Here is an 18,970-nt window from a genome sequence, read left to right as displayed (position 1 = left end):
GCCCTAAATAAACACACCACTCACGTTATATGTCCCTGGTATGTGATATATTTAAATATGCAGTCTCATCATTTTTTATTCTTGATTATTTGTTTAGAGGGTCAAAAAATTTTAATAATCTCGAATAAAATTATTGCTGCTAGCATCCATCTATCCTATTTAAAGTCCTAAATAATTCGAATCCATTGCGCTATATTCTTAAACGAACCAATAGGTATTTTACTGAATTGTAAGAAATAATTCTATAAAAAATATTATTATTTTATATTTCGTGATATTTTAAATATTATTTTATGTTGCATATTAAAACATTGATAAAAGGAAAACGAATGAAATTTTATACTTAATGTTCTTGAACATTTTCTAATAAAAATATTATGTTGGTAGGGTGGGTAGGTCTTACATAAAGATCCAGAAGTGTAACAAAAACTACATTAATTTTTTACGTCTATATACTGAACTTTATTTCCAATGAAATACGGCACACATGATACAAAGCTATAGCTGCTCTTTCCATGCTATCAGAATGTCTCCCACTCGTACCGCTCTAGTAAAAAACTGGAAAGCAAAACCAAGTAGCGTCAGCACGTACAAAATTAAATATACTTTTTATTATAAATGTTGAAAAGGGACATATCATAGTAATTACTAGGATGCACGAAGTCTACTGGCTGACCTCGAGTCTGAGGTCCTGGTTTCAATACACATCTCTTTTGGAAATAATGGCAGTGTTTGGTAGTCTCGTGCCTCAGTACGAATAGCCTTTTATTCTGCACCCGAACTCTCTCCGGTCGTGTCAGTTTGTAGGCTTATCGGATTATGAGAGCGCAACTTACGTTACCTTGGAATCAACCAATTCGCCCTCATAAAAATCAAAGTGAATGCTTTCAAGACTAGTATCATAAATTATGTGGGTACCAATGTAACACCAATTATGATATATTTATTATGATATGATAAATTTTGTAACATTATTATCACAAAGAACACGTACCGTTAAGTTTAATTAGGTTATTTTTTTTACTTTATGAGTAATTATCATATGTGATAAAATTGATCTATGCACGCAAAACGTCGGGTCGAAATAAATTTGCGCGTTGAATGATTTGTGCAAGCAATTATGGTAAGTAGTACTTTCACATAGAGGCGTTAGTGGCGTGTCGTTTTGTTGCTTGTCATAAACCTGTCCGGAAAACATTAATATTGTTGTATGATTTGTTGAGCTGTCGTACCCACTTTAGACTAATTGAATAAATTAACTATACATGAAACTATGTAGTGTGAAGCTGGAACTCTTGTTTCCGTTTTATATTCAAAAAACATATCACGGAAATAGGCATCTTAATAGGTATCTTGCTGATAAGAAGATCAGCATAATACCTCTTAAGATGCCTACTTCCGAAATATGTTTACTTCAGATCAGTGGAAATTTCCCTTTGCTCCCTGTAAGTGTCGCAGGTCCATTCATCAAGTATCTACCTGATTTATTAAGAAGGACTGCATTTCGATTTCCGCGTATCGTTGATATAAAAACTCGTTAAACATTATTTTAATATGTATCCTGAAATAATAATACACAGATTCTCTTATTGTTTACTTAATATTCCATGTAAATAAAAATAAAACTGATAAAATTTAAGGAAAAAGCTAATAACAATGATGTTGTGTGTCGTGTAGGTTAATATATATGTATATATGTATATATAAATATATATAACCATTACTGAGAAAGAATCAACATAACTCAAATGTTGTTTTTTCCTTCATATCCACGAATTATATTTAAACATTCTTCTACCTTTGAAATTAATTATTGATATACTATAATTATTATGATGTTACATCAATTTTAAACCGAGTAAAATGTTTTGCAATATAGAACAATAGCTGTATAGAACTTAGTGAGAACTTACTTGTCTCAGTTTTGAAATGTTGATAACCCACTGTGGTAGCTACGCTAGTTTGTGGCGTGTATTCAATGTTATATTTATATATGATAGCCGATACAACATATACTGATCTTGATATTTCTCGACCGTTTTTGGGGTGAGTTTCAAGTTTTTTCTTACAGAATATAATTATAATAAACCTTTGTGTCCAAAGATCTGAGCATCGATCTCACCCGACTTTACTGGGATATAATTGGCATTGATGATATTTTTCTTAACAATAACAAAAGCCTAGTGATGACTTTGTCTGTGATTTCTTAAAACATGTTTTTGTATTAAATATATGAAACTATATACTGTAGCTTAATAATTAAATGATAAACTATCAAAATAAGAAAGTTGTTTTACAATCGGAGACTATTCGTTGCACTATGATTTTGGAAAAAAGTTTTTCCAATTTTTAGCCGCCATTTTACTTTTAACTATGAAGTTATACAGGAATTTATTAGAAAATTTATACTATTGTTTCTTAGTGAACAAAACTTCTATGCAGCGCTTAGAAAGCAAGATTTCAAGGTCAAACAGTATAAAATTTGAGTACACTGTTTTTGATACAACGTGCTGTTTCACTATCAGAACTCGAGTAAGTTTTTAATAACTATAGATAATAAAAAAATATTTTTACTGTTCACCGTACATGTTTGCGTGAAGTGTGTGACGTCACGCCAGCGTAGTCTTATTCAAACGCCCTTCGGTCTAGAACCTAGATACAGAACATGCTTAGAACGTACATAGTATAGGTACCTACGTGTTGCGTGGGTCCCCCACACGTGTGGGGAGACATAATTGCTGTCTACCGGTTTTAATAAAGCGACATCAAAGTAAACATTGTTTATGTGATGTCATAGGCGTTTTATGGTTGGGAGAAATTTTAATATACCTACAATGATTTTTTATTCGATTTATTCAACCAATACTTCACATTTGTGCATTTTATCCACAGCCTATTATAATTATCTAACGTTTCTTACTGGTAATATGTATTGGTATACAATTTCGCTAATATTTTGTTATAGCGTTAAATAAAATTCGTTTTATATTTCAGCTGCATTGCAGTTTATATCATGTAGGTACATAATGCTTTTATTCCATTTATTAATTTCTATTATGTATTATGAGTAACGTGTTTATATAAACTCGTTAGTCCAAAAAAAGAAACGAACAAAATTCATATTTAAATTAAATCTTGTCTATTAAGGACATAATTTATTTCATTGTCACCAAAACCAAATTGTCATTTTAATCATTTGTGTCGTATTTGGATAAGCGATTTTGTATACAGAGTAAAACTAGTAAATAAGAGTTGTTACAACCCAGTTATCAGATGTTGTACCTCTAAACAGCAATACTTAGTATCGTTGTGTTCCGGTTTGAACGATGAGTGAGCCAGTATAACTCCAGGCACTTAGGATATAACCTGTTTTTTCCAAAGGTTGATGGCGCATTGGCGATATTATGAATCGTTTATACTTTTTTTTAGCGAAAATTCTTAAAGCATGGTTGTGATGACCACTTACCATCAGGTAGCTTATTAGCCCGTCCAGCTACCTAGTGTTTAGGTAGACAGGTATAGACATTGAAATCGATCGCTTCAAATTTAAGAAAACATCGAAATTTGGACTTTATCAATTCAGACCCATTACAACAAGAGTGATATACTTACAAAGCTATAATACGTTTATATATACGCTTGTCTAACAAGTAGGTTAAAGACCTTTTCTATAAAATTTCCTTAAAACAAACAGTTTTGTTAGCCATTCGCGCTGTTCGATAACAGTATCCGAATTCCGGTTTTGATAAGAGACTATTGTGAACGAAAATTTACGCGCGTTTATTGCGCTGCCCACAAACTTTAATTTGGTTTATAATGAGTTCTGCGTGAGTTTTATTTTTATAGACTTTGGACCTTAATGGCCAGTTATATAGACCGAGCATTAAAGGACAAGTAAGGTTCATTTTATGAAAAGTAGGTAATTGTATAGATATTTGAGCGAGATAGCCCAGGGGTTAGGACACCTAAATCTTAACCGAAGGTTGTGGGTTAGTGCCTGCCTGAATTTTCATGTTCTTTTATTTATAATTTATCTCGTGCTCTACAAAGAGCATCGAGAAGATATAGATATCGCCACGACGTGTTGCTTTATCGTACGTAGGAATTCATCAAGACATCAAGACATGACTTAGTTGAATTTTTGCCACATGTGTATCTACCAATCCGCTTTGGAGCAGCGTGGTAGAATTAGCTCCTTTTTCTAAAACGAAAAGGAAACCTTTTTCCACCAGTGGGAAAATTACAGATTGATAGCTTTATCAACAGACAGGTCGCTTACGAGTAACGAACAATTAATCTCATCATTATACTTTACATTGCCTACAGGGCTCTAACGTTCTCAATACGAATCCTTCTGAATAACGCCCCGTAGACAATTCTACTATCGGTAAGCGAAATGAATCGTTTCATTAATATAATAGCCGGATATAAACGAATAATGCATTGACAGAAAAGTTACACAATGAGCATAGAAGACGCATTCGTCTGTAACGCATTTGAAACACCAAAGCGTGTAGAAATCACATAAGCTTTTAATATGTCAACGTGATCAAAGATCTGCTAAATAAAGATAGGAATAATAAATAAATAATCGCTTCCAGTGAAATAATAAAATACATAATTGTAAACATAAACAAAATTACATACATAAATGAAAATAGTATACTCTGTTACGCCTTCACGGCCAAACCATTAAAACAAATTTGATGAAACTTTGTATGAAGCAAGCTTGAATCCCAAGGTTGGTTTTAATATACAATAAAACTCGAGCGAAGCCGACGGCGAAAACTTATAGTTAACAAACGCGGTTTTATCGCTAGGAGATCTTCTCCGAAAACGATAAAATGTACAATATTCATTAATATATACTACTTATAAAATCAAAATATATTATTTACGCATACAATTTTGCAAACATTTTTCAAGGTATTCTTCGCAACAAACATATTTTTTACCTTTATAGAAATTCCATTTTAAAAGTAATAAAATTGAACAGGTAGTTTTTGACAACCTCCGTGGTCGACTAGTGTGTACACCGGTTTTCATGGGTACGCCACTCCGAGGTCCCGAGTTCGATACCCGGCCGAGTCGATGTAGAAAAAGTGCATTAGTTTTCTATTTTCTCTTGGGTCTGGGTGTTTGTGGTACCGTCGTTACTCGCTCTGATTTTCCATAATACAAGTGCTTTAGCTACTTGCATTGGGATCAAAGTAATGTATGTGATGTTGTCTTATATTTATATATATTTATATTTATAGTTTTTCGGAACTGCATGTAGTCTTATATCATTAATCCGGTATCGCTATTAACGTGTTGAGCTTAAAGTCCATTACATCAGAAGATTTTGAAACTGTTTAAATGCTATTAAGAGTAGTCTAATAACACATAAATTAAGAGCGATCGAATTTAGATACTCGACTAGTAACTAACTATAGGTAAATATCGTGCACTGAATATCGCCTGGTATAACAGTCAAAATCAAAATGTTCTTTATTCAAATAGGTTCATAAGTACTTTTGAATCGTCACGTGTTAGTGTTGAATTAAATGTTAAGCTGCCATCGGTTCCTCACCGCACCTTTGATATCAATCAACTATCCGCCTATCGTTTCGGACAGATAATATTTTCTATTAGTCATAAGTTATTACCCTCGATAGCTCAACATATTACGTCGTCTAGCGACGTGAAAGCTGTAGGTTTGACCCCGACTCCTCTGAGTATAGTGTAAATTTCTATCTCGAGTTGAATGATGTTTTGAAGACAAAGATTGTTAGGTGCTGTGTTTTATCATACTGCATTTAAATCTTCGTATCGAAATTATTGTTTCTTAAAATATTTTAGGATTATGTTATGCTAGGAATAGTTTCAGGCGTTCCTAAGGATCGAATTTTGAATTTTGAATTAAAAGATCGGATTCGAATGTCGAAACTTAATTGAAATCGGTTGGCATATGGGCCACATGGGCATATGTGCAACCTGATGGTAAGTGGTCACCACCGCCCATAGATATTGGTGCCGTAATAAATTTTAAAAAATTCTTACATATCCAATGCACCACCAACCGTGGAACTAAGTTATTATGTCCTTTGTGCCTGTAGTTACACTGGCTCATTCACCTTACAAACCGGAATACGAAAACATAAAGTATTGCTGCTTGGTGGTAGAATATATGATGATACCTACACAGGAGGGTTTGTATAAAATCCTACCACAAGTAATAATATTCTATCTGTACATTTTAAATATATACGGGCCAGTATTTGTTCATTGATTAGATAATGAGAGGCGAAGAGGAAAATAGTGTTTCCATTTTGAATGGACTAAATACACTATTCGTATTCCTTTATTATTAAACGAACCATAAACGAACCTAAACGAACATCCCGTACCCAAGTTCCCTTAACTTGGGTTCGGGATGTTCGTTTTGTAACAATGAAAATAAAAAAGGTTTTGTTCGACTTTAAACCTACTAGTCTTTCGCTGGTGGGTTTGGTTTCTCGCGAATTAACATGTCGTTAATAAGTGCTGATGGCATTTGATGTATGCTATTACACCAAAATATAAACTAAATTTAAAAATATATATTAATTATTGTGAGTAATTATCGTCTTTAATAAATTTAGCTGACCGGGACCGACTGTATTTAAATAGGCCATGCCCTTATAATACCTGCTTTTACGAAGATTTACCGAGATTACCTTCGATAAACGGCTTGTATTCCATGACTTAAGCTGAGTTTAATTTATCGATCAAGAACTTTACAACAGATTATTTCTCTATTCTTACATCTAATCTATTTAAAGGTCTACTAGTTTGTTAAATTACTCGTAAATTAATAATTAACAAACAATTATCCCAACTTCTACACCTACCGCTCCACCCCGCAGAAGTTTGAACCTCCCCTCGTATCTAAATATACCCGCTTAATATACGAATTCGCTACCACTAAAAACTACCGGATCAGCCATTCGTGACTAATTTCCTGACCGGCCAGCTCAGATCGCGCGTATTGTTATTTGTGAGTATGTATCTATATATCAAACACGCCATAGGATACGTTATACATGGTTCTGTCAATTGTGGCGCGTTTAAACTTAATTGCTTAATTTACACTTTCTCTGCAATTGTCATTAAATACAATTAGTTAATTGCGGCTTAGCTACTACGCCGCCACTACGTTCGGACACATGGATTTACTGGCGTTGAGCAACCGTTGTATCATTTTATTATATCTTCTTTTAAACATTTTAATTACCCAACAATTATGATTTTAAATTTTCGAAGGAATTAATTTGTGTCGTTAAATTTTGAAGACTTCTTTAAAAAGATAGTTAACAAAGACCGGTTTTTTTTTGGTTTGTTATGGTGTCAGATTATAAATTTTATAAACGTATAATCTAATGTTCATATAATTGTGAGTAAAGATAAAAATACTTCGACTTTTATTAGGAATCCATTGGATATGAGATCTTCCCCGGAACTTTTTAATTTCCGTACCACGTTCCGTACGACTTAGCAACTTATATTCCGAACTCGAAACCTTACTTCGTTTTATAGATAGAAATCAGAAATAGATATACGAACGAGATGAGTTTCATAAATTAATATTAACGTAAACATAACACTATATTTTTTCGATTTTATAATCTGTAGTATTTTCTAAAGTCAACGAACTCGTTGGCAAAGGTCGCTCCCATTATAATGTGAGCCTAGCGATTAATGTCTTGCAAGCGGTTTGGAAATAACACGTGCTGAAATAAACTCCTCTTCTCTACCACTTATGTTATACGCATTACGGTTGGAATACTATGATTTTAACTTTAATATACTCGAGATATTTGGACGAGACGCCCCTCATTTCACGTCAAAAGAATTTTCCCACCGGCGACTTAGGCGAAGGCTATAAGGGGGTACCTTATTGGAATTTTCTAAGGTTTCCTGATCCTACCGATGTGGAATAGAAACGAGCTTCTTAGCAACGTTCCCTTTACAGGGGATGTATGTAAGTAATATTAGCAAATATTTCACGTTATTGTTCCTGAAATATATAAGCAAATTGTATTTGATTCCATTTTCGGTAATAAAAACGTTGAATACGTATAAATTTAAATATATTTTTGTTTATTTTTGTTTCGTTCGTTTTCGATTCGTTATTTGTATTAAAATTGTTTGAGTACTATGGTTTTGTATTGTTGATATTTACAAGAAAAATATCATTGAACGGCGAATTCATTATGCTTTTCACTATTATTGGCGGAATTGTGACTTCAGTTTCGTGATAACGATCATCTATATATAAGTATCCGAAATGACGTAGACCTACGATGACATTATTTATGACGACATAAATTAACATATGTGAAATAGAATTAATATACCTACTAAAGGATATGTTTACTATACAAGACTGAAAGTTTAAAGTATATTTCAGTTTTCAAAAGACGATTTTGATGAATACAATTATTGTATATTAATTATTTTCTTGGATATTACATAATTAATAGTAATGTTTATATTAATTTTAAGAAGTTGCTCAACTATCGTTCGTTAATTTATAATTGACATAGGTTAGAAATATAACCATAACATCCCTAAATTCAAATCCTCTATGAGCTGGAAATAGTTTTAATCAAAACCAATGAAAATAATTAAACAATACGAAAAAGAACCGACTTACACGTCTGATATTGCCGTCGTCAGTAATATAAAATATTGCTATATAAATCGACCCTACCTTTACGCTGACCTTTTTACATAAGAACGTAATACGTCATAAACGAGACGATTAAGACTTCGCTTTATAAAATGGGCGACAAATAGCCATGAATTCAGATTTAGTCACTGACATCTCGGCCTATAAAATGCACGTCAACCCACGCAGTGCCAATAGTTCACGTTGAATAGCCGTCGAGTTTTACGAGCTCTTAGTGATTGACTACTGGACCTCACGCGATAGTACTCGTACCTACCTACCTACCAGGTCCACGGGTACTGCTCACTTGTTCATAGAAAGTAGTTTCTAATAAGACCAAACAATGGTGGTTACTGCAATTTCGTTGCAGGGTAAAGATTATGTCGTTAGATTTCTTAAGTTTCCGTTTAAATCTTAAGAGCTAGTTTTTGCAAATATATTTTTGGTAATTAGGTATATGTGTATGACAATATATTTAAAACATTTATATCTAAAGTGAAGTAAAATAAGAGTTCGTCAACGTCTGGGTTTAGGCTTCCCCTCGTTTTTAGAACGCTTGAAGCTTATTACATCAATGCGGGTTGGTGGGTAACTAGGTACACATCGAGATGAATCATAAAGTAAGCTCATGAATATTCAGAGTTTTGAATTAGAACTGGCATGGGCTTGAAGCCACAATCCGTGATTGAAATTCAAGTGTCTAACAATTGGGCCATTGGTCCTGTAAAGGTAAATCATTATTTGTATATCTATACTTCTATACTAATAGGTATTATAAATGTGAAAGTACCTAACTCTGTCTGTCTGTCTGTCTGTCGCTCTTTCACTGCCAAATGAAGCAAACTTGAACTCCCAGGTAGGATATAGGCTACTTTTTGCCTAACACATGACAACCAACCCCTAAAATGCGAGCAAAGCAAGACAACTACTTTTGTATAAAATTAAAAAGTAAGTTACCAATATACCTTTTAAGTAAACACACACACACACATAAAACAAGCGTTGTTACATATGTACCTACATAAAGGTCACTATAATTTAATAAATGTGAAATTAATTTGAAAATCTCGATAGAAGTTCAAACATATTTTCCCATCAACAAGTAGTGAAATATTGTTTATTAATTAATATTACAGGTATTCGTGAGTTAGTCTGTAATTTGGACAAAGTCAATAGTAATGCGGCGGTACGGGTTTCCTCAACCTGATTGACTGTTGGGCCTCACGCGATCATCGCGAACACTCAGTCTTGTTTATATCGCTGTCAGTTATTATCGATTTTTTTTTTTTTTATTCCTCTGAATGACGAGCGAGGCAAGGAAACACTTCGTCGAGTTTTCTATCATCTTACAACTAACTGTTCTTATTACTGATATAATTAATTTACATATTATTTAAGCTAGTCGACCTGACTTCGAACGAGTAGTCTAAGGATTATATCGTAATCACTAATATTGGTTTACGCCGCCAGTCCGAATGTTTTATTTTTTCCGAAATGTTCAAAATCCCTACCCTATTATAGTCAACCTACACAAAACCTTAATAATTATACACCTACCTAACTAACGAAACACTCGTATGAAAATCCGTTCGATAGTTTTTGAGGCAATCGATCAGACCGACAAACGGACACGTCGTGGAGACTTTTGTTTTATTTATTTATTTATTTATTTAATATGGAACTCCAACACAGGTACATATGTAATACAAAAAATACAAGTTTAGACAATAAAATATTAAATGTACCTCCAATTATAGGAGAACACAACATGCACTTATAAAGTATTGAACTCTAAAACAAAACTTAAGAAATAAAAATAAAAGAAAAAGAAAAAACTAAAACTAATAATTACAAAACAATGAAATAAAATAATTTTTCGAAAACTATTTAACAAATCTAAACTAAACAAAATGTAAACTAAACAAAATGAAAATAAGTTCAGAAACAAATTATAGAAATTATAATATATAATAACATGATAATATATAAAAATAATTAGATATAGTGTACCGTTTAATATTTTTTTAATAGGTACGCTATTGTAATGGGTCATTTTGTCAATAGTCGTTTCGAAAGTACGGGTGCACGATATTTCTTTGAATACGAAGCTCAGTGCAAACACGACCACACGTCAACAATACGGAAGCGATTGCCTATAAATTAGGATCAAGCTTTCCATTCTCAACACCTAAAAATATCGATTTTAGTACTGTTTTTTTTTTTAAATATATTTCCAGCAGTTTTTATACTGTTGAAAACGTACTGGGCTATCATTTTTAAACAATAACATATTTTTAATATATATGTACTAGGTGTAATACCTACATAATATATTAGGATTTATTGTTGTATAAAATTTTAACACCAAACCTTCTTAAATATGTTATAGATATTACCTATTCAGTTTACATGTTTTTGTTATTATATAAATCAAAATTCACTATGTCACAGAAAATCGGTTAAGCGCGTGACCATGTAAAGTGAAGGGTTCCGTAGTGGAAAATAACGTTTATCGTCAAAGTTCATGCTAATTTATAGTCTTATTTGTATACGTACAATGTATATAGATGTCTAAATACAAGATAAATAAAGGTCTTTATTTATTAGTTATTTTCAGTAATATATTAATGACTTTACTAAAATGTCAACTATGTGTATTTAGATAGAAACTTTTATATATACACACGTTTACTGAGTAGGGTGTGTACATTATAATAGCAACGAAAGTAACTTAATTGATATGTAATTTTTAACATAGTATTAAATAGTTGGGAAGCAAGGGGGCGGTATTTTTTCAATGGTATTTATGTGCACGTGGACGGGCAAATGATACCCGTTATTAAGTGGTCCGCCCATAGACATTTGTAATGTAAGAAATATTAAGCATAGCTTACATCGCCAATTCGCCACTAACCTTGACAGCCGTGTTGTTGTGTCTCTTATCTGTGTGCACGTAATGCTCGCCCAATCATCCTGAATTAAAACCGGAACAATACTACATAGAATATCTGATACGTGGTAACAGACGGGCTTGCACAAAGTCCTTTTTGTTATGGTATCGGTAGGCGGACGAGCAAATGGGTTACCTGATGGTAAGAGGTCACCACCGCTCATAGACAATGGCGCTGTAAGAAATATTAACTATTCCTTACATCACCAATGCGCCACCAACCTTGGGAACTAAGATGTTATGACCCTTGTGCCTGTGGTTACACTGGCTTACTCACCCTTCAAACCGAAACACAACAATACTGAGTACTGTTGCTTGCTACCACCTAGTCATAGCACCAAATATTTTATTCAACTTTACAAGTGCAAGTGAGTGTCTTCCATTTCAATGGAAGTCAATAATAATTCCAATAAACAAGCTTTAGATTGACGTATGCCAGGCGATTGGCTAATATTCAGTTCAGCTATATTGTGCATTACTAACCGATTTTGACTAATATATCTTTATTTATAATAAAACACTATTCCACTAAACTACTTGTAACCACATTATTTTTGTTACAAAATTCCGATAACAGTTTCGTCGATGTTTAAAATTCTTTGTTATTCCTAAAGCCGTAATGAGTATCATAGATTATTCAAGCTTTCGACCAATGATATCGCGTCAATTCGATGTCAAATCTTGTTTAGTTGGCTCTAGCCCTTCGGGTGAATAAAACTACTATTAAATAAAACTATTTTTTTAATTTCACATAGCGTCTATTTTTTTAATGTAATTTCACTAACATTTTATTACCGATTTAAACAAACACGGGAGGTGTTTGTTTAAATCAAGTTCTAAATAGCATCTACCTAGTGCCAATAGACATTCAGGATAAATATAACCTATATTCATCCTGAATGTCTATTGGCACTAAAGCGTAAAAAAATATTGCGAAATATAGGTATACCATCTGGTTGATGATAACACTTAGGGTAGTTTAAAAATACCATAAACAGACTTTAAGTGCTCTAGAAAGTGCCATCGAGATACATGAAAATTATTTAAATTATGTTCGAAACTACCAATACTAATTCATTAATTTTGTGACGTCAATTACTACGAAATAACGGTTGTCTAATGATGGCAGTAAAAAAGTTTTTGTCATTATATAAATTAATTTACTTATTTGGTGGCATATACAGCCCACTCATCATATAGTCTATCGCCAAGCAGTAATAATAGTAAGCCCTTGCAACTACAGGCATAAGGGATATTTCATCTCAGCTACCGAGCTTGGTGGCGCATAAGCAACGGCTATAATTACGTGCGGTGCCAACGTTTATGTGCAGTGGTGACCACTTACCATCAGCTGGCCTATTTGACAGTACGCCAACAGATGCTATAAAAATTAGCAATTGTTAATGTCAATTCAATCTATTTGAATATTTGTATACGTGACCCATTTGCAATGGTTTCTCTATGATCATAATTAGGTCTTATATAATGTTCACTTGAGTTTTGTTACATGTGTGTAAGAGTTTAATTAATACAATCCAATTATAAAATGTTAAAAAATATATTACAAGACTGTAAACCGATTCCATGACGATTTAAATCTATAATCTACTCAAGAATTCTCAGAAGGCGCAATCCCTTTACCTGTAAAAACTTTGAAATGGGTCAACTTAATTTATTCCCACATCTCACACTTCGATAGAACACGGAACAATGAAGGTTTTTTATGTCCGTCTGTTTCGTCGGGCCGCCTACTTCTTGGCACAGATTACCTGAATTCCTTCGAGCTATTTGGAACCCTATCTAATAAGGACTAAAGTTTATATTAACACAAATTAAATTATGATAATAGGTTATGTATTTTTAATGCTTAAATTAAAGGTACGTGGAACAAGATTAGAATTCTTGAATTTATGGTTTCTAATTAGTTAGCTGTATAACTTGAAAATACTATTAAATTTTCCGCAGTTCCAGCTGTGTCGCTGCCGAAGAGACGTTTTAATGATTTGATTACTTGAAGACCTACTCGGAGGTTTAATATCGTTTTATTACTTAAAAAGTAAAAGTAAAACGTCCCACTAGCATGGCCTCCTTATCCCCTTTGAGGCGAAGGCTAAGCTTACTTCATGACGCTGCTTCAATGCGTGTTGTTGGTGATTACTGATATATTTACTAATTATATTACAAATAATGTTTTTAAATATATACAAATATTCTCAAGGGAATGTACCCATTGTTTTTCTTATTAAACAACACGACACGAAATAAAAGCCCGACTTACCACGGTTTTATTATAAAATACATTCTTAATAGACGTATTATTAACTAAAGAATATACGTCTTAATGGTAAATTCTGACTTGTATTTTAAATTAATAGACGTTTCGTAAAATGTATTGACAAGACAGATGATTGGTATTATTAAAGATAATTAATACATACAAAAAACTATTACTCCTTACAATGTTTGTTGTTTATAGGCGAAATTTTAACCGACTTTTATCCTACAATACAATAATTTTCCAAAATTTCAACCACAATTTCAACATTTGAAACCATGTTCCATTGGACCTATATTGCTAAGTACCAATTTACATATTATATAGCTCTAGCGCTTGATATTGAATCAGATATAGGTACCTACCTACAGAAAAAAGCTTCTGTGATTCTGTGTATAGATTTACAATTGGCTGTATTTTAAATTAATTGATTTGAGATAGCTGTCCAATGACATATTGTAAGCGTATACGAGTAACATATTATTTTTTAATAACAAGCTATTCATTATATGTGGATATGCTGAGATGAGGCTGCCGTCGATATTATTCTGTTCTGTGCGACCGTGGCGCCATCTATCCAAATACAAGAATAAAATGTTCAAATACCTCTGTTCTTTTTTTTACATGACTTTTTAGTTAATACTAATCAATTTATATTCGAAACATAATTCTAATTCGGGTGTAATTTTTTTATGGATTTTTTGTTTTGCATGAAAGTAATTTTATTCTATAATAAAATGTAGACTAAAGGAGGCGTTGAACTAAACGAGTGCGCGGTTAAAAGCGTTTTCATGTATCGATGACACGATTTTATTAACAACATCGCTACTTACCGCTTCACTTCGTGTAATGTAATTAAAATGTGTCCGTAAATGAACTTTCTAACGTCAGTCTGTTTACGGTTTTACTGGACTAATTTTGTAGGTAGGTTACTAGGTTAATGCCCTCTGAGCCTGTAAGGGTAATTCGATAACGAAATTTTGCTAAGTCAAGCGTTTCAGGCTTTGGAAGCACGCTAGATTTTTCGTTCGGCGTACTACTCAATGCTGTTAGTTGGCCTATCAGTAGTTTCTTTGTTAAGAAATATTTTTAGATATAAGAAACAATTAAATATGATAAAGAGAAATTTACTTGACTGAAAAAACTACGTAAAATTGATTAGTATTTGATCCAAGATTGAGTTGTCATAAAATGTGAAATGTATTTTTGTTTTCTTATAACGGAAATAAATAACGTTTAAAATTTCTTGGCCATATTCTGTAAAAAGCGATGATATAATTACAAAAAAGAAAACGGTTCTCTATTGTTTAAGATATTTTGGACCCGCAGTATTTAAAAACAACGGTACCTACGTTCAGCGAGAAAAATATCAATTTTGTTACGTCGTTTAGTGACCCCGTTTTCTGAGAATGATATGAGACGAAAAATATGCCTAGAAAAAAACTCTTTTGACATTTTTATTTTATTTAGGTAGTGGCTTGTTCAAAAATAACAAACAGAATATAAAATAGATAATAAATAAGGGATAAAAACAATTAATTTCATAAGTTGCAATAAGTATAACAACTATGAGAGTATAGTGGGTATGATAGTAATGTAATTGTGGTTTGTCCGCAGGTGGTGAGGTGGTTCAGCACGTGGGGCGATGCTGGGCGGGGCGGCGGGGGGCGCCCGCTCCCGCCCGCCCTCTGATCTGCACCAAGGTATGCGAGCCTGGTACTCGAACAACTTTTATGCTGATTTTCGTTACTTAAAAAATATTTCGAAAACAAAAAAACTATTCCTAAAAAACCTCTTTTGTCTCTTCTATGTACGTACATACTATATTTATTATGAAATAAAATAGTAAACATACTTTTTCATTATTTAGTTATATTAATTAAAAACACACTATTTCACAGGTGTCACGAGACTTCCACTGTATTCACTATTTCCAAACCAAGGTGGCCGATCTTCACAGATACATAAAGGTAACTATTTCTACAATATTAAAATTAAAATAACTTTAGTTGTAATAATTGAAAATAATTTCAATTTCATAAAAATGTTTTCAATCTACATTTCATGTTTTAATTTTAAACATGTTAAGTCATTATAAAAATGAAGTAAATTTTAGCTGCACTTTTAATACAAAGTTGAAGTTTGAACGGGTAACATAAACTATAATTAGTAAAACATGTATCGCCGCGAGCGATAACTAGATAACTCTGATTTACAAAGTAAGGTTTAGTTTATTAGCGTTTATTGCAACTTCGCCCGTGTATATTCATAACTTTTTTAAACAATTCCTGCGTCATTCTATGGTTTCTAAATTTGTTCAAAAGTCACTACAGACAACCGGATGTATTATATAAAATACAATAAAAGTAAGGATTGTTTCATATCATAATTATATTATCCATATGACAAAATTTCCATCATGGCGACCAACCTCAAATACTACAAATGCACAGTAGATCAAATGTGTGTGAACAGACACAAGTCAACTTTCTTCTATTCCGACTAGTCCATGATACCAGGGTAGCATACGTTTGTAGAGTGAACGGCAGAATCAACTTACTTTACAGCTCCAGTTCCCAGCACGCTATCGAATCGAAGTGTCTGTCTGTGAGCTGTTTACACGTAATTTTATATTTTACCCGTAGAATTATTATTGTTTTCTTGAAGCTGCCGATGGCTTTCAATGGGCAAACTGGTAAACAAATTGTATGAAATCTAGTTGCCTCAGAGCAATAAATAAATATGCGGATGCTAGAATGGAAGACGTTAAAAACTTTCGTGTGATAGAACAGGTGTCAAGAATGGCTTTCTGGAGCATTCGATGAAAATAGGGCTTTTATTGATGTTCAGACTTTGTGGAAGTAGTGTTGTCTCGATACCTGTTGATGGAAGGGCTATTGGGATGTAAACCGTTTGCGCTTTTTATTCAGTTTAAATTTCTATGTATCTTGATATTTTCTTAGTTTTTCTGATGTTGTATTGTGAATGATTAGCGTTAGTGACTTGATACGTGGCCGACTTCCACTAAGCCCTACCACCTATTATTAATAAATTGCATGGACAACAATCGAACGTCTGTTCGTATTATGTTTGCGATACTTTACACACAATTTAATTGAACAAAACCATTTAAAATAAAACCTTAACTGGAATGCGTGGCAATCTTCAGATCGTATCGTTTGTAACAATTATAGAGGTCGGTTTGACTGACGTGCGTGTAACGTAACGTGACTGACAGACGGCTTCTCGGATTTAGTGTTTAATATGTGGATCTTGTGAATATCTCCTGTGACAGCGCGCAAAACGAGACTAATTTAACAAAAAAAAAAGTTTAAACAAGACCTCGAAAGAGCGCAAGCTGTTATGGACTATATGAGACTTAGGTCTGTTTTTAATCGAAATATTTAGTTAGTAAAATCGTGTGTGATGCGCGTAAAATTATACCGTGTCAGATAAATTACTGTAATTTAAAGATAGCTATTAAAAAACACGGCTATTGGCCACTGGAACTCGTGAGCCTCAACCTGGTAACTCAACTCTGCGAGTTGAAATTCATACAAGTATGAGCTCATATATGCATATAATAATTCATCTCCTGTTTGGGGGTGAAGGAATACATTTAAATCTGCGTGTGTGTCCATTAACCCGTATTTGACAGCGGTGATGCCTTACTGCGTTATTTACAACGGTTGTTTTGTTAACCCCGGTTTCTTTATTTCTGGATCAGAAACACAAGAATTATTCCTAGTAAATCTATAATTCTTTTCTTCTTCCTAGTCGTTTCCTCATTACTGAGGGTCGTAACCATCATGCGTGTGGCTCTCCTGTACACTTCGCACCACCTTATTCCAGGCATTCCTATTCTGTGCCATTCGTAGGCAAGCCTGGGTACTGGATCCTGTAGACGCCTTTACTATGTCTATCCACCGGGACGGCGCTCTTCATCTACCTCTCATCCCCTCCACGTGGCCAACCATTATAAGATTTTCCAGGCTGTTCTATTGCCTAGACACATGACCAAACATGGAGTAGTAATGGTGGATCTATAATTACCTGTCTATAAATAAAAATAGTTACTGTACAAATAACGACCGCGTGGAATAATGGCAAGATGACTACCTAGATCTCCCCGTTGAATCGCAATTCCGATCCTCTGGGCATTATTGATTTGACATTCGAAAGAATTTGACATTGTTAGAAATATCCAACATTGATTAAATAATCAATCCCCTAAACCATTTTTGTAGGTAACGCCTCGTCTTACATTTGTCAGTCGGAATAAAGTGTGCGTAATAGCGTTTATCCAATTTCGATATGGCACACTGAAAAAAAAACATGCATGACAAATGGAAGTCATTAAATAGCTGGTGAAACTGTACGGTGTCTATTTGCGGGCCGGAGGGGCCTTAATTATCACTGTGTCACTCGGCGGCGACTCCCGCGCATCGCACATGTGTTCGTTACTCAGTACACTGCTATTAGTCGCACGAATTTTAAGAATACTTTTTTTGTTTTTTACTTTCTGTTTGTTTTAGACGAAGGGTTGTAACATAAATAAAATTTAATCTATATATAAATATGTATATACGTTTGTTTATAGATGTATTTGTCTGCTTCGTTGCTCTAGTTAACTTGCGATTTTGCAAACCGAGGTCATGGGTTCAAATCCCTAGTTTCGCTTTAGAAAAGGTAGTTAAGGTAGGTAGGGTTTTTCAGTCAAGAAATAATTAGTAGCCATCTGAAGTCTATCTCCCTAAATCGCGTTAGATTGCCATCCCATCGGGTTATGAGAGTGAGGGCATACAGTGTACATCTGTTACGGACACACTATTGTACTATAAGTAATATCTAATGTATAGTTAGTCTCCGTCGAGATTGGTCGCCGTCGCTGAAATCCGTCAAAAGGACATTATTATCATTATTTGGAAATAATAGGCTTCTGAATTTCATGTATCAAAGCAAACACAAATCATATGTCAATGTTTCTTGTCATTGATCTCATAAATACAGATTGCCTTGATTGAGGTCATATTCTTAAAGTACATTTCTACAG

The 18,970-nt window shown here is 33.5% G+C and overlaps 1 protein-coding gene across 1 annotated transcript in view; it reads left to right on the top strand.

The window, feature by feature from the left end:
• Positions 1-18,970, top strand: part of LOC113398909 (protein winged eye) — a 99,530-nt gene that overhangs the window by 52,014 nt on the left and 28,546 nt on the right. Inside the window, exons 2-3 of the mRNA XM_026637854.2 lie at positions 15,535-15,620; positions 15,819-15,887. Of these exons, the coding sequence (XP_026493639.2) occupies positions 15,563-15,620; positions 15,819-15,887 (127 nt within the window). The 5' untranslated portion in view covers positions 15,535-15,562. The remainder of the gene's footprint in view (positions 1-15,534; positions 15,621-15,818; positions 15,888-18,970) is intronic.

This window comes from Vanessa tameamea, chromosome 9 (assembly GCF_037043105.1).
Source record: "Vanessa tameamea isolate UH-Manoa-2023 chromosome 9, ilVanTame1 primary haplotype, whole genome shotgun sequence".
Lineage (NCBI taxonomy): Eukaryota > Metazoa > Arthropoda > Insecta > Lepidoptera > Nymphalidae > Vanessa > Vanessa tameamea.
This window is presented reverse-complemented; position numbering and strand designations above follow the sequence as displayed.